The 23,712-nt window shown below is 29.0% G+C and overlaps 1 protein-coding gene and 1 long non-coding RNA gene across 5 annotated transcripts in view; one reads left to right on the forward strand and one right to left on the reverse strand.

The window, feature by feature from the left end:
• The window catches only part of LOC111891255 (uncharacterized), a 40,751-nt gene extending 17,395 nt beyond the window's left edge, over positions 1 to 23,356 (forward strand). For all 3 annotated transcript variants that reach the window (XM_052764666.1, XM_052764667.1, XM_052764668.1), the window contains 18 exons: positions 520 to 667; positions 900 to 1,023; positions 13,694 to 13,874; positions 15,337 to 15,365; positions 15,507 to 15,655; positions 16,423 to 16,525; positions 16,688 to 16,783; positions 16,860 to 16,912; positions 17,000 to 17,123; positions 21,158 to 21,220; positions 21,306 to 21,365; positions 21,449 to 21,610; positions 21,849 to 21,922; positions 22,004 to 22,097; positions 22,290 to 22,426; positions 22,534 to 22,614; positions 22,697 to 22,802; positions 23,078 to 23,356. In XM_052764666.1, coding sequence (XP_052620626.1) covers positions 520 to 667; positions 900 to 1,023; positions 13,694 to 13,874; positions 15,337 to 15,365; positions 15,507 to 15,655; positions 16,423 to 16,525; positions 16,688 to 16,783; positions 16,860 to 16,912; positions 17,000 to 17,123; positions 21,158 to 21,220; positions 21,306 to 21,365; positions 21,449 to 21,610; positions 21,849 to 21,922; positions 22,004 to 22,097; positions 22,290 to 22,426; positions 22,534 to 22,614; positions 22,697 to 22,802; positions 23,078 to 23,149 — 1,856 coding nt within the window. In that variant the 3' untranslated portion in view covers positions 23,150 to 23,356. The remainder of the gene's footprint in view (positions 1 to 519; positions 668 to 899; positions 1,024 to 13,693; positions 13,875 to 15,336; positions 15,366 to 15,506; positions 15,656 to 16,422; positions 16,526 to 16,687; positions 16,784 to 16,859; positions 16,913 to 16,999; positions 17,124 to 21,157; positions 21,221 to 21,305; positions 21,366 to 21,448; positions 21,611 to 21,848; positions 21,923 to 22,003; positions 22,098 to 22,289; positions 22,427 to 22,533; positions 22,615 to 22,696; positions 22,803 to 23,077) is intronic.
• On the reverse strand, positions 10,641 to 12,612 carry LOC111891256 (uncharacterized). 2 transcript variants are annotated; one of them, XR_006184303.2, is made up of 3 exons: positions 12,253 to 12,541; positions 12,103 to 12,187; positions 10,641 to 10,910 (listed from the first exon to the last, which is right to left on the reverse strand). It is a non-coding gene; the product is annotated as an uncharacterized LOC111891256 (long non-coding RNA). The 2 variants fall into 2 exon arrangements; XR_006184304.2 differs by having other exon boundaries at positions 11,585 to 12,612.
• Positions 23,357 to 23,712: the final 356 nt, after the last annotated feature.

Consider the following 23,712-nt stretch of genomic DNA (forward strand, 5'->3'; position numbering starts at 1 on the left):
CTAAATCCGAATCTGAAAAATGGGATATCCGAATTTTTGAATAATTTTTGTTAGGATTTGCGGATTGATTTACATATATTTTTGAACACCTAACCATGACCAACTCAACAACTCTCCGCCTTAGCATGAAGTCCCATACTCGTTAGCCTTAGGCAATTAGGTTGTATGCATGTATGAACGAGAAATAACTTAATTTTTAATAAAAGATTGGTTGCCATGTAGTATCCAACTTTACATGGTTTAAGAGCAAGTACATGTGTCGATTCAAATTGAATGTTACCCATGTTATCAATCAACGGTTCTCACGAATTTGGAAATGATTCAGTGTTACCAACTCAGGTCTCAACTCATCATCCACGTTCACATTTTGTTTCCAAAGTTTAGTTTTCACAAAATGCCCAAAATGGCATGACCTTTTGTCGACTGTCACTTTTTATTTTAATTTTTGCGTAATAAGTAAGGTTACACTAATGAAGTAAGTAAATTAGCTAATGGGTATGAATCATGATCTATGAGCAGGTTGTTTACTTCTATGTGAGGATGGCTCTAAAGAAAGGTTTTATGGATGCATAATAGACGCAAATGCCCATGAAACTCTGAGATTGTTAGGGGAAGAAGCTACAAATGAAGAAAGAAAAATATTTGGGGCTTTTAATTATGTATACAGGTATTATGTTCCTTTACGTTGGAGTGGTCTTGGCCTACTTAATGTATGGATTGACAACCTTTTGTGTGAACGTTAATATCATCGGAATCAACCAAACTAATGGATGCCTAAGAAGCGGAGGCGATCAAGATTCTTTGGTCATCCCTTCTAAGAACACTAATATATTCTCAATAGACATGTCGTTGCGATATTGATTTTAAATGGATAACAACTCTTTCTTTTTAATTAGCAGTGACGTTTTTCTACACAATGACGAAAGTCTAATGCCTCCAAACCGAAAAACATGGAGTGCACTGAATTTTCTTGGAACCAAGGATAACAAAGTCTGCTTAACGTATTGGTTAAATGTGCTCCAGGTATACATGATGTTTTGCATCTTAAATTTTAATATGCTAATTGAGGGCTGTTAAACGAATACAAATTTAAGATGATATTTTTGAATTAAATTAAATTAAATCCTTAGTGATAAAAAAATAAAAAATAAAAATTATAAATTACAAAATAAAAGGAAAACCCAAAAAAATGTATATATTATTTCCGTTATTTAATTTATCCAAAAAATTAAAAATAAATAATAAAAATTACCGTTTTTCTTGAAATATAATATTACACTATAAATAATCAAATCGAATTTATAAAAGTTAAAACATTCTAATATTCTACTAAAATTTATAGATATATTAAAATATTCTAATATTCAATTTAAATTGGTGGATTTGTTAAAATATTCTAGAAGTCTATTAGAATTTTTTTAATATTTATAGTTTAATATTTTAGTAGAATATTTTAACATTCTAATATATCGATTTAAATATTTACATTATAATATTCTATTAGAATATTTCACGTATATTTAAAAAAAACAGTAACTTTTATTTATTTATTTATTTTGGATACAATAATTAACGAAAATAATATTTAAAAAAAATTCAAATATTTTCATTTACTTTGCATTTTAAAAATATAAATTTTTTTTTATATCCAAAATCAATAGTTATGATTGCGTCCTCATGTCTCACAAAATATGATAGTCTCATATATATATATATATATATATACACACACACACACACACACACATACTACATGTGTGCATGTGCAAAATGGTGGCGATCAATATATTTTTTGACGAATAGTTTTCTTACTGTGAAATATTTATTAGATTTTATTTTTAGTTATTATGCAATAAAAAAAATTATCACTTTTATATAAAATATTTATGTTGAGACTTTCTATTTATATTGTTTGTTTATACATTTAATGTAATTTAATTAATATCGGTATCTAGTTAAAAAAAATATAAATTAATTTATATTCATGAACTTAATATTTTAAAATTTTCATTTTGCTCTAAATTAAATTTCTTAATAACTTTTTTAAATTTAAATCTTTAAATTTTTGGCAAGTATTAATGATTGATTTATGTATAATGGATTTGTATAAAAAGCTTTGAATCTTATAACTCTTAAAATCAAGAAATGAATAATATGTTTTTATAATATAATATAATATTGTATAATATAATATATATATATATATATATATATATATATATATATATATATATATATATATATATATATATATATATATCCACATGAAGCATGAAACAAACCATCAATAATTATTAAAAACAATTAACTAAGTGACATAAAATATAAAATCATCAATAATTATGAAACCAAAGTTTCAGCCATGCATGTGAGTATGTGACAATTAAACCGATTAACCCAAAAATCACCCGCTTAATCGGTTTGTTCATACCACTCATTCACAATAGTGCAAGCTCCCTTTCGATTAGAATTTTTTATTGCTTCCCCCACTTAGGACACTCATTTCTATATTCACCATATTCACCACATTTGTAACACTTAACGTGACTTTTATCCCAAACACGTTCATTTCCATCTCGACTCTTCCCAGACCCACGACCGTCTCTGCGACCACGTATAAAGTCATCCTGATTTGAAGCTCGATAGCCACAATGTTTACAACCATGAGCTTTTACTTTAATAGCTAATAGTAAACCGGCTTGAGTGTCTTCCGTATTCTCGCTTCCTTTTGTTTGTTCCTCGTAAGCCTCCAACCTTCACACGGGCTCATCAAATAACATAGAATCTTGCTCAAAACATTGTTCAATTGATTCCAAGATTTGGAGAAACAATATTGGCATCTAGTTAAGTAATCTTTCCACCAACTCCACTTCTTCAAGCTCATATATAAGGCTTCTTGCTTTTAAGGCTAAATTATTTAGTTTGTCATGAAGTCATCAACCATTTCACCCTCTTTCATCTGCAAGCCTTCGAGTTCCCTCTTTAACATTGCAAGCCGAGCCTTTCTCACCCGATCCACTCCCAAATACCATATCTTTATCCCATTCAACACTTGTTTTGGATCAGTGTAACTCGCATTTGCAATACCATGTCTTTGGGTATCGCTTGAAACAAAAATGAAAGAGCTTGTTTCGACTTCTTTGGATCCGATTCTTCTCCTAATGTCTTCGGTTAAACTGTATCCATATCCCATGTGCATCCATGATGGACTTCACCTTGACCCACACACTGGGTAATTTGTTGTTGTAAAAAACGAAACATGATATGACACTGAACCTCCTTCTTTAGCCGATACCAATGACATTTTTTTTTCTTACTTTGTAATAGCCCTAACCTTTTTCGATACAACCTATTTCTATCGGGAGTCTTCTTCCACCAGTCAAGAAAACCAAGCTCCTTGCTTCTTATATTTTCTTTTATCAAATGTAAGCAAGCCAAATCAAAACCTACTTGTTCTAATTTTTTCCGCTTCTCTTCTCCGCTTCTGGTTAGGCTCTCTTTAACTTAGAACATAGAGCATCAAGGATGGAGTTGCACCTTTCTTCTTGCTATAAAAACATACACCCCCTTCAACAGAACCTAGGAGCTTTAATACCAAATGTAGAATATAAAAAGAAATAAATTGGCAGCCTCCTTCTTCTTGTTATTCAACAACAAAGACAGAAAGAGGAGACATAAAATGTTGTAGCTAATTGAATAAAATGTATGGATATTAGAGAAAAGTAAAGACAAAATCCTCTTATTTTATTCATATCAGTAAAGGCAATATATATATATATATATATATATATATATATATATATATATATATATATATATATATATATATATATATATATATATATATATATATATATATGAATGTGAATGTCTAGTTCTGCCTTTGGTTTGTTTAAACTATAGATGAAAACATATTTCTATTAATTTAAGAGTATCACCATATGGTAGATAGATTATGTTACTTAGCAAACACGAATTACTAACCACTTAGGCTTGTGGAGATCACTTGGTAAGAAATGTAGAAGATGTGGTGTGTATCTTATTTATCTATTTTCAAATCTTAGCACTATCCAACCCTTGTGGACATGGAGGTTCCACTTACAGTGATAGACTCCACAGCATGAAAATTAATGTAAATACGATATGCTCCAAAAAATTGTTTGGAAATCTACATTACACCCCACCCCTAAAACAAGCACATAGTCAACGGAGAATAGATATTAGGTCACCAAGCATAGCTTCTTTCTAAAAAGAGTTTAAAACCTTTTTTTTACTAGAACATAAACATACATTTCAACGACATAACCTTATGCTCCACTAGTCATTTATGTATGTGCAAAACATTTGGTATGTATATTTTGTTGGGGATTCGGGTTTTGTAGGGTATATGATACTCAATAAACTGAAATTTTGTTCAAACACTTGTTATAAGTTATATTTTGACCCTATGTATCTTGTAATATATCAGAATTAACTTCATGATAAGAGGAAAGCTTATACTTAAGGCACCAACTTAAATGCAAGGGCAATATAAATCTTGTATATTATAACATCCCAAAAATTAATACAAGGTACATTTAAAATTTTCACTTTTATTTTACAAAACAAAATTGGTGTACACTTATACCAACTAGTTAAATACAATATGTTATTAAAACGATCATATATTCGGGTGTTACCATTCATCTACAGTTACACTATCTGTAGCCACTAGCTTTATACCTTAGTGGGTCTACGTGATCCTGAAAGGCACATAACATAAAAAATGTAAGTTAAAAGAGCTTAGTGACTAACGTACTCATTATATACAAATATTATCCATAATAATTAAGTGTACAAAAATTAAAGTTTAAACATACACAGTGTCAGGGCTGGTCCAAGAAATTTTGAGGCCCCGGGCAAAGACAAAAAATGAGGCCCCTTAAAACCTTAGAAAATATAATTAAAATTCATGTATGAAATAGTGACACAAAAGTACTTACTGAAATTCATATGATTATTCATTCTTATTAGCGATATTTTCCTTTTTGTAAATAACATTATGATTTTTGTTGGTCATATTCTCATTCATATCAGTGTTATTTCTATTCTCATTCGTGTGTTATAGATTAACATTTGTAAGTTTTCTTCCAATAAGTTGCTAAGTAACTTTTTATTATTTTAGTTATAATAATAATTTTTTTTAAACAATGCCAATTAAAAAAGCTAAAGGAAAACAATATGATATTGTGTCTTCTATAGTTGATTTTTCTCCTTGGAAAATTGAAATACACCTGAAATGCTACTTTTTTAGTTCTCTTTCGATTTTGCTGCTAATAAAAACCAACTACACAATTGAACTATAATAGAAGTTAAAGGAAAAAGACAAAACAAAGAACAAACAGAAACTTATAAATCAAGTCTCACAAAAAAATTGAAGACGAATACCATGCTACATAGAATAAATGAAGTCTTTGAGGTAGTTATAAAAATATATCAAATAATAACCCAAAACATGAATTCTAAGAGTAAAAAGAAAGATCAAATCACAGAGCTAAACTCTAGAAGTGTAAAGAAGTAATGTAAACCACAAAAGAAAGCACACAAAAACTTATAAGTTATATTTTTGTTTGCAAGAGCACATGTCCGAAAGATTTCACAGCATAAGTCTGCAAGAATAAGATGTTTTGCTTGCAAGTGCACAAGGCTTACAGATTTTAGAGTAACAAGATGACATATTTTCGATTTCTCACTTACCCATTTATGCCTTAATTAACCTTATTATGCTTCAGCACTCTTAAAAAATTGTGCTATGAAGCTGTATATTACGAGGAGACATCAATATATATATATATATATATATATATATATATATATATATATATATATATATATATATATATATATATATATATATATATATATATATATATATGATACTATGACTACTAAGGCTACTAATATCATTTAACAACACTTAACAATGGGTTTATTGCTACTCAATTTACTATTTTAGTTAACAACAATGGTTTTATAACTACTCAAGCTACTATATTTATCTAACAACAATGGATATTGCCACAAGATTATTGTTATGTGACTCACCATACTCCGCGGGTATTACAATAAGATTCTCGTTATGTGGTTTATCTTACTCTTTAACAATAAACAACTATATGTTATTAGCTATGCTTGCTCTCTACACCACATAGCAATAAACAACTATATCAACCCAATACACTACATAAAAATAAACAACTATACTAATTTACTTCACAATACAACAATGATAAGCTATTAATTCCAACTATATATACATACTATTTACTTCACAATACAACAATGATAAGCTATTAATTTCATCTATATATACATACTACATCATTTAGTAACTCTTATAGCAATAATTAACTGTGAAACTCAACTACAACAACTTATTCACTCATATAGCAATAACATGCTATAAATCTAAGCTACAAGAGACTATTAAGTCATATATCAATAACATGATATAAATTCCAGTTGCACCAGATTATTAGCTCATATATCTATAACCTATTATAAATCTCTGGTCCATTTTACTAATTTGTATAGCAATAACCTACCATAAATCTCAGCTACACAAGTTTGTTAATATAGACAACGTTATTTAACAATAATTCATATATTATGCCTTTAACATAACAAGATAATCGTAACATATCTAGATATCAGTTATCTAGAAAAAACGCATGGTTACTAACCGTGAAAATTTTCCAATGTATGAGTTGTTGGTCCTTGAAGCTCCACATCTGCTCTTGTTCTAGATACTTTCAACATAACACACTTATTTGAGTATTACAACCAAAGGTACAACTCATTATATGTTGGTTCAATGCCTCATCAAGTTCAGAGTACTCAATTATGTAGTTAAACTTATTAAGTTCCATGAATTAGTTGTCTACATGTCTTAATTTATAGACATAAACTTTATCTCACCTTATGAATCATTTCACTAAGACCATCTCCAATGCATTGAACTCATATGAGTTCAATGGATTGACACATATACATTCCACTCACTATACAACTTTACCCATTAAACTCTATACTCCATTGAACTCTATACAATTTAATGGATTGTCATATCATTTATCATTTTCTTTTTTTTTATTATTATTTTTAAAAAATTAATTAACATGAAATTAAAAATTAAAAACTACAATTAAAATTAACATTAATTAAAAAATTAAAATAAAAATAATTTATATATATATATATATATATATATATATATATATATATATATATATATGTGTGTGTGTGTGTGTGTGTGTGTGTGTGAGAGAGAGAGAGAGAGGGGAGAGAGGGGAGAGAATATAGATTTCAATGGGTATTGAATTTCCCATTCCATTGAATTTCCCATTCCATTGAATCCTAGTCACTTTCCCACAATGAAGATTTTGAATTTAATGAGATTAAACTCCCCATTAAACCCTCCATTGAGTTCCCATTGGAGATGGCCTAACTTAAGTTTCATAACTCAAGGTACAATATATACACCATATTTATAGATCTAAATTTCATAGATAAAACTAATTACACTTCACGAACAAGTCTTCGATATAAATTTATTCATTAATATATAAGTCCAATTTTACTTATATCAAATTTTACCGAAACTAGGATTTTGGTTCATTTTCTCCAAATTCAATTAGCCAAGAATTCATATAACACCCAATAATTTGATTACTAAGCTTATTTCAGCATATAATTAAGCTTTTTTCCATACATAAGCTATGATTTTGCCATTCACCATAAACATCAAACTAGCTTAATAAAGAAGATGAAGTTACCTTTGATTAAGTGATGGTGCAAGATTCTTGATTTCTTGAGACTTACTTGCACATAGCTTCTTCTCATCACTTAGTTCATCGAAAATTGTCCTTAGAGAGCGCTAGAGAGTGTGTGGGTAGTAAAATGTGGTTCATATCCGACTTCCTCATGTTTATAATCTGTTTTGTGATGATGGTCACATTATAAGTCGTATAATCTAATTTTTACACATCACATTATCATTATCTTGGATCACATAATTTAACTTTTATGCATCGTGTACTCACCATCTTTGTATTTTAGCATTGTACTTTCTTCTCAACTCAAGGTAAGAATAACTTCCTCATATACATGCTATAAATTGTCATGGATACATTCCAAAACTAAATGAACTCTTTTTAAATCAAACAATTTTCCATGAAACTACACAACTTTTGAATGTGGTGTTGTGTAGTTGTACTACATATCCAAGGGTTATTATCATATACCCAACCCCTTTTAAAACATAACTAGACCCCAATTTAATTTTACAAATTCATAAAATGGGGTGTTACATATTTGTCATTCTTTTCCATAGAGTATGAAAATACCGATGATATATAACATTTGTAATAATGTTCTATGTAGAGATGGATAAAAGAAAGTGGCGGTTAATAGTAGTTTAAGTTCGTTTTTAGTGCAAAAGGTGTACGAATAACTGCATATTAGCATGCATAACCACATATATCCGTATATTGGGACTAACATACTGATACACTCGTACATGATAAAGCCTTATATTGTAAGATATGTACATATATGTCGTTGTAATGTCTCATCTCTATTTTTCAATTTAGGTTTTGGGGAACTTCTCCAAAACCATATATGTGTTTCCTCATGACCCTCGTCCGTCAAATCATAGTAAGTGACTATAATCTCTAACTACTCAAGGGTGCCACCCCTTCACCTTGCAAGGGGCCGCGTCCCTTGTGACCAACAGTATTCATTATATATGAGATTTAGGTAACTTATAAGGATATGAAATCCACACCACTTCACATGTATTGGAATCAGCTCTAATTATTTTTGGTGTTATATAGATCTCAAACACTAAAATCATTCTTGCTACTAAAACCACCAGCATTCCCTCCAATTTTGTTGCAATCCTTGAATTTCGAATATAACAAAGTTATCTATGAAACTTATACATGCATAAGAATGTATCAAGTGTTGAAATGTTATATTCATTTATTACACATTCCATTTACGTGAAAATCAAAGTGTCCGAAGGACTGGACCATTTATATCATTGGAGTTAATATACACATAATTTTCACACAAGTCTAGTTCTAATACTTGATGCAACGTCCTAACTTTATCCCACATGAATTATCAACTAAACTACATGAGTCTAGTCAAAGCACTTTTCAGTTCATGGCAATTTTGTAGAAATTTCATAGTAGAACTATTCTTCAAAGTATGATTATACGCATTCACTTTAAAGTAAAAAGCTTGCAAAATGGTTAATAATCATGACCAATGTTTAGAAGATAAGACCAAGTATTCACCTTAGTTGTTAGGTATGTCTATAGCTACATTAATCCACTTGTTATTAACCTTAATTACTTCTAAGCACACTTCAATCTCTATAAGATTGATTCATGCATAAATAAATAAAGAATTGTAACACAACTATGGAATAACAATGTTAATATTGTTATTAGAACACCATTCAAAACTTATTCCAATAGTCAAACATGTCTCGTAGTCATTTAAAGTTTTTTTTATCAACTATTTAATTGTATTTTTTTTTTTTTAATTTAGCAAATTGCTTTAAATCTCATAAATATATAATGACTATGCACATCTAGTCATCATAACCTTATTCCAACTCTATTATAAAAGTTAAATTTGCTTTTTTAAAAGTACAATAATCACTTTAGACATTTTAAACTTTTCTTTGTCCTATTTTTGACCAATTGGTCATTTCTTATGTGAGTGTGTTTATACTCCATGGTATATAATCCAAATATGTTGCAATAACTTTTAAAACATGTATAAATCTTCATGTGACTTTTTTAACCACTTTTCGTTTTGACATTTTTTTGACTATTTTCTCATTTAGGCATCTTATTTTGCCTTAAATGTGATTTTCTCGGGTTTAAGGGTGTTATTTTAGCGACTTTATGGTCTGAAACTATTTAAAGGTTTATTCACATGTTAGATGCCAAAACAAGATTTATCTTATTCATTTTAACAATTTTGACAAATTTAACTGTTGAAGTTTCTAAAAATAGAAAGTATTTTACATCATATATTTTCAATATCTTTTATTACTAGATACATCTGACATTAGATAAATGTCATTATAGGTTTATTATGCACTCATGAGCACTCATATGTGCTAAAATCATAACTTTTTAGCTTTACCATATTTTTGTCATTTCTAGTGGTAACCAAAGTACATATTTTCTTGACCCAAACTTGTTATTTATTTTTTTCTTGAAATTTTTATGGTGATAAATCATAGTAGTTAAGTTTCAGACCATTTAAAAAAATATTTTTTACTTTTAAAACGACTACTTAATAGCCATTTTCTAATATTTTAAACATTTTTGTTGTGTATAACCCATTATGCATGATTTATTAAAAAAAAAATTCAGTTAATTTATTCAGTTTAACTACACTACTAGAAACTGAGGTATCAGTGACGGACAATTCCGCTGCTAATCCGTCAGTAAAGGCTATCAGCGACGGATTAGCGATATATTTGTCGGTCTAAAAAACCCTTGTCGCTAATTGTCAGCGATGGATTCTGCAACGGATTTAGCGACGCCACAAATTACTCAGGAAACCTTCAGAATCCGTCATTAATTTGTTGATGACTGATTATTAGTTAAAGAATAATCTCTTTTTTAACAACGGCCTAATAAATGTCAAATATGTTGCTATTCCAAACAAGAATTCACAAAAATATGTCGAACTTTATACCCTAAAATCAAAACTTTAGCATTCGACTACCATAATAAGTATTAATGCTTGAGTAATCTTGGCTATTTTTTGGTTTTTGTCTCAAATTCTTCACGTTTTTCCTTAAGCTCTTCCTTCAATTCATCATGATTATGATCAACAATAACCTACAAAGAGACAATACCAAGCTTACACCTAATTAAACATCAAACCATACAATTCACTTAATAGCAACACACTTTCGGATTAAAAAAAAAACTATAAACATTTAAAAGCACAATAACCAAGTTTACACCTAACTAAACATCTCGTCATATCTTTCAATCAATAGCAACATACTTTCAACTTGAAAAAAAAAAAGTATATAAAATGAATAATAGCAATATATTTTTAACTTGGAAAAAAGCAACCAGCAATTAACAACATACTTTTCACTTGAAGAAAAATCTAACAATGATTAACAGCAAAGTACTTTCTACTTGAAAAAATAGTAATAATTAATAGCAATGTATTTTTAGCTTTAAAATAAATTGATCCTATAATGATATAAAATATTCCCTTGATTAGATGTATTAAGAATTCAAGAATATTTGACACAAAGATACTTGAAAAGATACACTAAATACGCATAAGAAACAAGAACTCACAAGGAACATATTAGGATGATATCATGTACAATGCATGCTTGAAAAATAATATGTAATCAACTCACATTGAATGATCGATTGGCTGAAGCATAGAAAACATGATAACAAGTGATTAAATACACCTCAAATTTCTCACAAATTGTGCATTGTCTTTTCAAATAAAAATAGAAGCAAAGTAATTAAGATTTGTTAACCTTCCATGTAAGAATAACATAGGACACAGTTTAAACAGTATAACAAGTATCAGATGCATGTTTATGGTGGATGCCTTTGCCGAATCTACAAGACACAATAGAAACAATCTCATAGTTAAACTTAGGGTCAAGGGTGAAAGCAAAAGCAACTAAAAAACAGCACCATTGTTCAAATTCAATGAAAACTTGATCCTTCCACAACCGTGTTTGCTAATAACCTTAACCTTACATTATCAAAACTCAATAGTTAATACAATTTCACTGAAATAATTCTCAACTGAAGTCCTAACCATAGTTACAAAAATAAGATTAAGAAAAATGATACGAACCCCTAGCAATTTCCAAATCCGATACAAAGAAAACGAGCTATAATCTCATCGTTTCAATTTAATCGCATCAAACAGAAACACAAACTGTTGTAAAGACAATTAACCAAACTCAGGGCCACATAATTTATCCACAAGAAAACTCTAACTAAAAAATAATCAAAGTTAGGGGTTTTAAGGATAAAGAGATACCAGCTTCAAAATCAATGCCTTTAGAAGTCGTCAACAACAACATCACTTTGCTGTGAAGAGTCGACATAAACCAATATTATTGGCCCTGTTTTGCACCCCTAATAATTAACTTTGATTCCTAGATTCATAACCAAAAAAATCAGGGTATACCTTCTTCAATGAAAGCAGAGAAAATCGATTGGTGGGAGGCGAGAATAAAGTCGGAGATTATAGAGAATGGCAGCGGGAGCAGGGTACCGGTGATGCCGATTCCGGAGCGGTAGCTGGTAGGTCGATGGCGGTGTATGCTGAATCGTGATGGCATTTTTCGAACCATAGATGAGAGTGGGAGTGGTGAAGACGAAGAGGCAGAAGGCCACACATTTTTCATGAATAGAGAGAAGTAAAGCTTTGAAAATATTTTGAGGGGAGAAAGAAGTGCCGCGATTAAAATTTTGGAACTTTGGGGTGTTTGGTTTATTTATTTATTTTTTTTTAGCTACTTTTGGAAAAGTTACAAAAAAAATAGCATTTTTTTTTGACCTTTTTTAAAAAGTTATTTTTGTTTATATAAAAAAATCAAAAAATAGCTTTTAAAATAGTTTTACCAAATATCTTTTGCATTCTATCTTTTCTAAAAAGAACTTTTGGCCCCTCAAAAGATTAGCCAAACATCCCCTCGATTTCAATTAGAGAGACAGTCTCTTTGAGAGGGAATTGAGAGGGAACTGAAATGGCAAGCGGGAATTATAATAGCGGCCTATCAAGGTTTATTTTAAAATAGGTATGATGGTTAAAGCTATTAGGTGTAGGCAAATGTTATTATATGTTATAACATGAAGTGAGGTAGTGTTCCCATGTTATTACATGTTATAATATGGTGTTAAGAAGAGAAAGATAGAGAGAAAAAAGAGAAAAAAAATGATTTAATTGGGTGTTATCTCCCGTCCCGTTATCACATCCTAATAACATAACATCTAATAACAACAAGTGGGGACGGTGTTGCACTATTTTTTAAGACGTTTTTAGCTAATAACGAGAGTGGACGTTGTCCACTCTTAGGAGTCTAACAACTTTAGTTATTTGAAAAAAGTTCTCTAATAAAAAATAAAACATCAACTAATCAAAAATAAAATATAAATATCAATATAAATACAAATATAAATATAAATATAAACGAAAACTATAGAGACAAATTATATAAGGAATAAAAAACACAAGTTTAAAATAAAGTAAGGTACCAAAAATACAACTTATAAAATAAAAAAAAATGAAATTATAAACGAAAACCATTAGATCAAAATTTACTGATATGAAAAAAAATATAAATGTAAAAACTTGCTATAAGCACATAGTTTTATTTTGCATCTTATATTATATGTTGTGTTATATTATATGTTGTGACCGTTGTAATGTTATTTGCATTATATATATATATATATATATATATATATATATATATATATATATATATATATATATATATATATATATATATATATATATAATTTACTTCATGTTTTATTTGGAGTTTTTTTATTAGTACTATCTAGTTTAAATTTATGTAAATGTAAAAATGTTTTAGTGATTTAACTATTAAATTAAAATGCAGAACCTTGATGACAATGAGCTACCTTTTCTAGTCACTCTAAATCCTTCTTCATCACCAAAAAGTACACTACATAAATGGTCATTAGGACTGTCAATTCCATCAGTTGCAGCAACAAAGGCTATTCTTGAGCTTGATTACATCCAAGGGAAGCGAAAAATTTGGTTTTGTGGAGGATACCAAGGTAGTATTTTTCCTTTTTCAATCTTCATAGATAAGTGTCATGATACTCCCTTGTAATAGATAATTAAGAGCCTCTTTCATCTAAACAATAGTTCACCATCTTATAATACACTTTAATAATTGACTTTTGAATGCCAAACATCCAAATCTCAAATTTAGAAGTAATATGAACTATGTCTTGGCTCTTCAAGAAACTATAAGATGATATTATATTGCTAGGTTTATTATACGTAGAAATTGTTTATGATTTCATAAATATATATAAATATATATATATATATATATATATATATATATATATATATATATATATATATATATATATATATATATTTATTTATTGATGAAAGCCATTTAATTCATTAGATACCTGCACGTCATACGCAAAAATTGTTTATGAGATTAAGAGAATGAGATGCAGGATTTATCTTGAAATTGATCTTTGTTTCATAGATCCTAAAAGGGTTTATGTAATATTGTTTAAAATTATCCCTATTATTCTCATGCATAAACTCTCCAAAATGTTAATTCACATCACAATATATATATATATATATATATATATATATATATATATATATATATATATATATATATATATATATATATATATATATATATATATATATATATATATAGTAGCCGTTTACCCGCGCAAAGCTGCGGGCGACAAGTAGTTTGTTTCGACAATTAGTTTCTTTTCGATGGAGAATGATTATTTTCAATTCAATCATTAGTTTGTTTTAGGAAACATGTCATATTAAAACTAAAGAAAATTAATGAAATGACCAAATTATAGGGTGTTGAGTATTTATTTGAATGAAAAAAAATCTGGTCAAAACCTTGGAAGAGAAGATTTATAGGTGTTTGTTTAAATTTTAATATTATTTTATTAGTGATTAGTTGTACAATTAGCTTAATGATTTGGACATCTTAAAAAAAATATTATTATTTTATTCAATTTACTTTTAGAAATAGTGGGATTTGTTTTATAAGATAGTATATATATATATATATATATATATATATATATATATATATATATATATATATATATATATATATATATATATATATATATATATAGTGATGTGAATTAACATTTTGGAGAGTTTACGCATGAGAATATATATATATATATATATATATATATATATATATATATATATATATATATATATATATATATATATATATATATATTGTGATGTGAATTAACATTTTGGAGAGTTTATGCATGAGAATAATAAGGATAATTTTAAACAATATTACATAAATCCTATTATTCTCATGCATAAACTCTCCAAAATGTTAATTCACATCACAGTACACTTAATGTTAACCATTTTTTCTTGAGTTTATGATTATACAAGAACTAAGTGTTTAAAATCTAAGTATTTTCCTTAATGTTTAAACTGTAATTACTTTATATGAATTTTACAACATATAATTTATCTTTATAGGTTATGGGATTCTTGAGGACGGTGTAAAGGTAACATGTTACAAAAATTATATTACATGAATACCTCTTTTTCAGATCAAATAAGTATTCAGTACATAATTTGGTTTAATTCTTCATAAATAAAGAACACATAAAAATTATTGTCTTACATGACATTTCATTGTCTATCAGGCAGGTATGGTTGCGGCAAACGGTATTCTTAAAAAGAGTTGTGAAATTCTCAACAACCCAAAAACAATGGTACCATCTTTGATGGAAGTTGGTGCGAGGTCACTTGTTGTTGGGTTCCTTCAAGACTTTATTGCTATTGGCACTTTAATGTGGGTCACATTCTTTTACAAACACACACACACACCCATATACATATATATATATATATATATATATATATATATATATATATATATATATATATACTAATAAAAGAATAAATTATGTGCCACTTGTCATTTTATAATAATTTTTAATTTTTCTTCTGCTACTCTCTAAAAATGACATGTGTCATTTTTTTTAATGAGTTTACATTTAAATTGAAATTCTTTTAAAACCCTTAAAATTAGCATTATTAATTGAGATTTTGAAATTTAAAATGTTTGGTAATCAATTATTTGATCCTTAACAAAAAGAAATAATCAATTATAAATAATCTCCTATTTGTTTCCCTTTTTATTTTACATTTTTATAAACACTCTTTTATAAATTTGTTTTAAATATTTTTGTTAGAATTATTATTTATGTTATTTTAATCTAACAATCGTGTATTACACGTGTTATAACCTAATATATATATATATATATATATATATATATATATATATATATATATATATATATATATATATATATATATACACACACACATATACATACGCACACATAAGACAAGTTAATCATCTCATTATATAATGTTATCTAACTTCTCTAAGGACTAACCATAAACTAGATTTGTAAATATATAACATTTCATTGGTATTATTTCTTCATCTTTATTTTGGCATAACAAACACATAATTGTTCTATTTTGGCCTATTTATTCCATTTATAAATAAATGCGTATTAAGCATAACCTTATTTCAATTTCTTATAGTTTATTGGAAGAAGGTGGTGTAACATTCACATTTGAAGGAACAAGAAAGAAGAATCCTCTAAAAGTTTATATTAAAATTCAAAATCCTCGATTTTATTGGAAGGTTAATGCTTTAACTTTATTTTATATCTCTTGGGCATGGTTATCACTATATTAAATCTTTATGATATCTTACAAGAATAGATCAAACATCCATGAACATGCTTAATTATGATAATTATTTAGTAATACTCAAATGATTTGCGATACACAAATCCATTTGCAGCTTGCTACAGAGGCTGACTTAGGTTTAGCTGGTGCATACATTAACGGGGACTTCTCATTTGTTGATAAAACAGAAGGCCTATTAAACATGGCTATGGTAAAACTCATGGCTTATTGTTTCTATTCAAGTATCTTTTTCTTGTGCTTTCACATTAAAGTATGCTAGTTTGCAGATTTTCATTGTAAACTATGAATTGAAAACTTATTCCTCGAGGTCTAGCAAAAGGTACATATAGCTTATACACAACGATCACATGTTTCACAATTTATAATTGTTCATCAACTTAATAAAACTCATTGTTTTTGGATACAGAGGTTGGTGGACGCCGATGCTTTTAACATCGATAATAGGATCAGCAAAGTATTTCTTTCATCATGTTTTGATGCAGAACTCTGTTACTCAAGCACTTAGGAACATATCTCATCACTATGATTTGGTACGTGGAAAATTTCACATCTTAATTTTACAATCTTTTTTTTTTATCAAAATGTTTCCACAATATGTAAAAAATATTACAACATTCACCATAAAATAATAAGCATAAGAAAAACCAAAATATACGATGCTATATTGACATTGTGCAGTAACACCTATATCCATGATAACATGCCTAGCTAAGAATATGCATCCATTATTTTGAAAAAGGAAGTATATATATCAGGCTTATTTTTACACCATAATCCTTTTACGAATTTTTGTCATGATTGTAATCATTATGGTTTTAGTGGATATGATATCCCTCTTCGTCTATTCAAGATGGTTCGAGACCATGAATCAGTGCCTCTCCTAAAGATACTTATGCCCTCTTCATGCTAAATGTTGCATCGGATGTTACAAACATCATAGTTGTGAATGCATTATAACATTGTACTAAACATATTTTTTCAAATGTTTATGTTATAAGAAGATATTCAAATCATTGAAATATCTACATACCATTTGAATTCAATTATGTGTCCTAGGAATATTCATTGACCACCCTATATCCAAAATCTTTGATCATTATCCAAAAGCTTCAATGGACTAAAGTTTTCATATTAGTCATTATCTTTCATTCTTTTTTTCATTAACCTTCAACGTCTTTAATAATCTTCATTTTATCATCATGCCTTTAACACAAATATTCTGCAAAACAAATTGACATTATACGTTGGACCCTACAAAGGGGCGTGTCCCCTTGACCCCACCTTTTGATATGTTAGGGATTTTGTATTATAGAGAAGTGTGCATCCTGCACCATTTAACTTGTACTAGATCGCATTTTAAATCCATGTTAGCACTCTTGTTAGTTCCAAATACACAAAATGGTCGCTGACACTAAAATCACAAATACATATCACTTTCATTTTCACATTATTGATTTTTCTACTCTTTTGTTTACTATTTAAATGAATCATTGATAGAAACATGTGGCTATTTCCACGCTAATATAACTCGGTTGATCTTTCTCACTAAATGCTTTCTACTACACTTGTGTTAATGTTTCACCGTCATAAATTGTTATAAGAGCTCAAGGGAAGGTAAATTTCAAACACATCGACAAATTTCAAAGAGTTAAGGGATGTATTTCTTAAAAGGGTCACTTCAATGGAAACCAAAAACCGCACCACGAAGGTTCTAAGCCCCATAATGCGATGTGGTGCGGTTTGATACAATGCGGGCGTTTATACTGTTTGATCAACAACCTTTTTTTGAGTATTGCATTACATCAGTTGTACATGTATTAAACTTTCTTTATATATGTTTTTAGATTTTATATATAAATTTTAAAACTTCCATATCACCTTGCAACTATATTAACAAAACATTAACAAAAGCCCACAACCTCAATTTTACACATGGCATAACAAGATTGGCTAGATTTTTTTTTCATTTTTAATAACTCAATATTAGATAATATATTTTTTAAACATTTAAAAGTATATACCAAAATTTATGGTTTTTAATTCCTATATATATATATATATATATATATATATATATATATATAATGTATTTCTGGTTGTGTTTGGTTCTTGATAAATGGTAAAACAAAATGAGTTTAGTTAGTTTTATATGTGGATATGAGAGAAAACATTTTTTAATGAAAGACTAGTTTATGACATGTTGATAATAAACATAGGTGTTGTTTGTTTTTTCTGAAGCAAAATGTATGTAGTCTGCGGACCTCATCTGTAGAGCTCTACAGTAGAAGAGGTGGACCAAATGTCTGCAGTCTGAGAAAAGAAGACTATTTGTTTTTTTTTTTTAACATCTGTAGGCTACGAAAATAAACTAAAATTTAAATAAACTGATTTCTTTTAAACTTCAAAGTGATTTTTTAATATTTTTATGGCTTCTTATAAATAATTAACAAATCTAGATCAACTTTTATATATTATTGTATAAAAATAAAAATAAAAATGGCACAAATTAACATATATATATTTGATAAAACCCAACAATGTTGGTCGCAAAATTATACCTAAACATTGTAATTAGGAATCAAAGAATTTGATACATAAATGGATGGAAATAAACTTCGATTTTTCAGTTAAATAAATTAAAAACGTATCATAAATATTTTCTCAAAAAATTGACGATACTGTACTAAATAATGTTTTATAAAATTTGGAACAAAAAATATAACAATATATTATGATTTTTTTTCATATCTATATAAACAACTTCAACGACCATTATTATAATAAGTTTTTATTTATAAATTTGTCAAAAATATCATTTTTGTGCCGTCGAACCTTTTTTTAAGTATTGTAACTTTTTTTTTTCAAATTGTTTATCATTAATAAAGTTGGGATAAATATAAATTAAAAAAAAAACTAAAAAAAAATAAAGATATATGTGTTTTTTAAGCTAGATGATGTCTGAAGATGTTACAAGACTCTGATCCACATCTGCGCCAAGAAGAGGGCGCGCAGACATTTTTTGGTCTGCAGTCTTCAAAAAAAAAAACAAGTAGTCTATTAAGGCTAATGTCTGCGCGACGCAGACAGAAGAGGCCAAGAAGACCTGTAGACAAAAAACAAACAACACCTTAGTCTATGAGGATCCACGATACATAGTTTAATAGGAGAGTCGAATAAGGTGATATGACTAATTGACACTAAGAGCATCTACAATGGTGAGTTCAATGGAAAAGTTGAATGAGATGACAAGTCTAGCGGTCATTCAATGGATGAAACTCTACCATAGTGAGATGTCACATTGGCATTCAATGGATTTGAAGTTCAATGGACACTGAACTCTTCAATGGAAAAAAGGAAAGTTTTCTAATATTAAATACATACTATAAATTAGCTTTGGTAACTTTCTATTGAACTTTATAGAGTTCAATACATTGTAGAAAAAAATTGATAAAGTTGTATAGAATGTAGGAAAATGATGTGACAATCCATTGAACTCTATGAAGTTCAATGCATTGTGGATGTCCTAAACAGATTAAACTCTATCATTGTGTGATGCCATGTTGGCATTCAATGGATATTGAGGTCAATGGCCTTTAGACTCTTTAATGTGAAAAAGAAAACTTTTTAATTATTTAAAATATATTCTATTGAACTTTGTAGAGTTCAATGTATTGTAGAAGTATTAATATAGAGTTGTATAGAAAGTAAAATGATGTATCAATACATTAAACTTTAATAAGTTCAATGCGTTGTAAATGCCTAAAGACCATTATGAATCCATAGATGAGGTTATGGTAGATTTGGTATAGGTTCTATCTAGGAGTAGTATTAATATTGTGTAAGTTGTCATCTAGTCCATTTGGAGGTTTCATAGTGGGATTACATGCCATGTTAAACGACCATGTATTGAGACTTTATTTGATGTTAAAAACTTGTTGTGGATCACTTATATTACGAATAAAAAATTATCTTGGACGGGTTTGATTGGTTGTGGATGCCTTTTACAATGGTCTCAAACATGCAGTTGGTCTGGTTTTTGTTTTGTTGCCAGCTTTAGTCTAGCAATATGGTTGGTGTTTGAGAAAAAAAGTATTGTATAAAACAAAGACATGATAATTCAGATAAACGCGGATGCAACACTATCCATGGTTGACATAGTTTTGCCAAAATATATAATGCTAGAAAATCTAAAATAACATTTTTCCAGGACTGATGAATAGAACCTGGAGCATAAAAATTTATGGCATTTAAACTACAAAGTCTAAACAACTTGATTATGTAGTAAATCGGTTCATGATGTATTCATGGCCCCGCAAGCAACATGTTTAAATTGATTAATCCAGTTAACGCATTTCTATGTTCTTAATGTGGTTGTTATTTTGTGTGTTGATGCAAGCCTCCTAGTGATTGTTGCAAAGTTCCTTTTCATAATGTTGTCCATGAAATTTCATTATATTGAATAAATTTTTTGCAGCTGTAAAATTATTTCTTAGAACATAAGTAACTTACCATCTGTATTAGTTCCAAGTTATGTTATCGTGATATTCATCTGGTTTGCATGTAGAGTAATGAGTTCTTTTCCCTCTTCCTTGACGAGACTATGACATACTCCTGTGCATTATTCAAGGTTAGGATTTCAAATTAGTTTTCACTTTTATAGTTCCTTGTTATATATTCAATTAGCGTACTCATTTGTCATGAACATTCACTAGAGTGAGGATGAAGACTTCAAAGTTGCACAAATGAGAAAAATATCTTCGTTAATTAAAAAGGTAAGTTTTTACATATCGTGTTATTGTTTTAAAACAAATGATCTATAGGAAACGATTGATTTTTTTCTATAAAACGTGTCTAGGCAAGAGTTGATAAGGACCACCAAGTTCTTGATATAGGATGTGGTTGGGGAAGTTTAGCTATTGAAATAGTGAAACAAACTGGATGTAAATACACAGGCATCACCCTCTCTGAAGAGCAACTCAAATATGCAGAAACTAAAGTGAAGGAAGCTGGCCTAGAGGTATCTGGGTTTTGATAAATACCGAAAGCAAAAGCTAAGATTTAATTTAAAAGAGAAAATCACCATTACATGTATTCTGGAATCTAGAATTTTATTTCCATGATCACCTACAAAGCTTTGAGTAATTGAGTTTCACTCGTCTTCCTCCTTCAAGTTCTTTAATAGACTTGATTTTTAGCATTCAAGTTTTTTTTTTCTTCCTTCCTGGAGTTTGTAATAAATCCACTTCATTGTTCAGGACCAAATCAAATTTCTACTATGTGACTACAGGCAATTGCCTGACACTTCCAAATATGACAGAATTATATCCTGGTGAGTTTGATCAAATCTCGTCTCTATGATTGTATTGAAACACATCTGGTTGTCTCTAAGGACTTGAGTGTGTATTTTCAGTGAAATGATAGAACATGTCGGCCATGAATATTATGAAGAGTTTTTTGGATGTTGTGACTCAGTATTGGCAGAGGATGGGATTCTCGTCCTGCAGGTATCTTCTGGACTCGGTTTCTCTCCTTCAACGGGAGGAAACTAATTATTTTCATCGATCACATAAGGTCATAAAGTAATAATTAAGAAAGAGCAAGTGTATACTTCTATGAATTTATGATTACAATTCGACAAAAATGAACAGTTTAAAGCATATTAGTAGCTTACAATTACAATGTTTGGAATATATTAGTTCATTTCAGTCCTAGATGCAAGATATGACGAGTTCAGACGGAGCCCAGGAATCATTAAAGAATACATATTTCCGGGAGTGTGCGTACCTTCACTTAGTAGATTAACATCAGCCATGGCTGCATCCTCTAGACTTTGGTAAGTGCTAAAATCATTAGAGATCACCATGTTACATGTAAAAAGGATTCTTTATAATTAACTCTTTTAGTTGTCTAGAATCTCATAAAATGGTTAACATCTTGTAGTGTGGAGCATGTGGAAAACATAGGAGCACATTATTATCAAACACTCAGAAACTGGAGGAAAAACTTAATGCAAAACCAAAGGTAAAGAAAGAAATTATCCTTTTATCAGTTTTTATTCTCATTCATGACTCAACTAATGTTTGTTTATTTATGTAACTCCTAGCAAAATACTTGCATTGGGCTTCAACGAAGAATTCATCCGTACATTTGAGTGCTATTTTGATTATGTAGCTGCTGGCTTTAAGACCAAGACACTTGGGGACTACCAGGTACCTATTATATAACTTGACCACATATTCTAGCTACAACCATTAATTACTATCAAAATCATAAGTTTTTTTTCCTTTTCCAAAATGATTTTGAAATTCTATACACACATATATGTGTGAATATAATGGGCTTGTTTTTAGAGTAAAAAAATTGCATTTATCTAGTTTGATAGTTATGGAGTTACCATTTTGGCTTTTCCCCAGTATTTATTGCAGCAATCATCCTTATAAAATACAGAAAATCACAATACTTTGTGTTTGATTGTTGATTGAAGGTTGTGTTCTCAAGGCCGGGAAACGTTGCCACATTTGGAGATCCTTACAAGGCTGTTATTTCAACTTATTGAAAAATGCGGTTATCCTCGTGGAACGACCAACTTTAATCACTTCTTGCATGCAAAAACCAAATATATCGTTTAGTATTGTTTCATTGGTAGTGCTTGTTATGTTGACTTACAAGGATGTGTATGATATTGCTGTGAAACTTGAACTGGTTGAATATCATGTACTTTGACTTGAGTGTAATATTACTATAAACAACTAGATGTTGCATACTTCTGTTTTTTATGATTCTAGAAGTTGAGTGCTGATTCCAACATATCTAGAGTCTACAAATTGAAACTCTTCAGAGGGCTTTATTTTTTACTTAATTTTCTTGATAATTAATGATCATCCCCAAGAAAAAGTCAGTGATACTAATGCTCATGTGCTAAGTACTAATGAAAATAGACCAAGAGTACTACAGGTGTATTCTAGAAGAAAGAGAAGGGCAAATATGGAAAATGCTTCTCGGAGTTTTCTATAAATAAGGCAGGATATGGTCTATAGTTGGCTCTTAAGCATTAGGCTTCTCAGAGTGGACTCAGCAAGTGTCTCAGATAGCTCGGCGAACACCGAGGGCCAACTCAGC

This window comes from Lactuca sativa, chromosome 6 (genome assembly GCF_002870075.4).
Source record: "Lactuca sativa cultivar Salinas chromosome 6, Lsat_Salinas_v11, whole genome shotgun sequence".
Classification (NCBI taxonomy): Eukaryota; Viridiplantae; Streptophyta; class Magnoliopsida; order Asterales; family Asteraceae; genus Lactuca; species Lactuca sativa.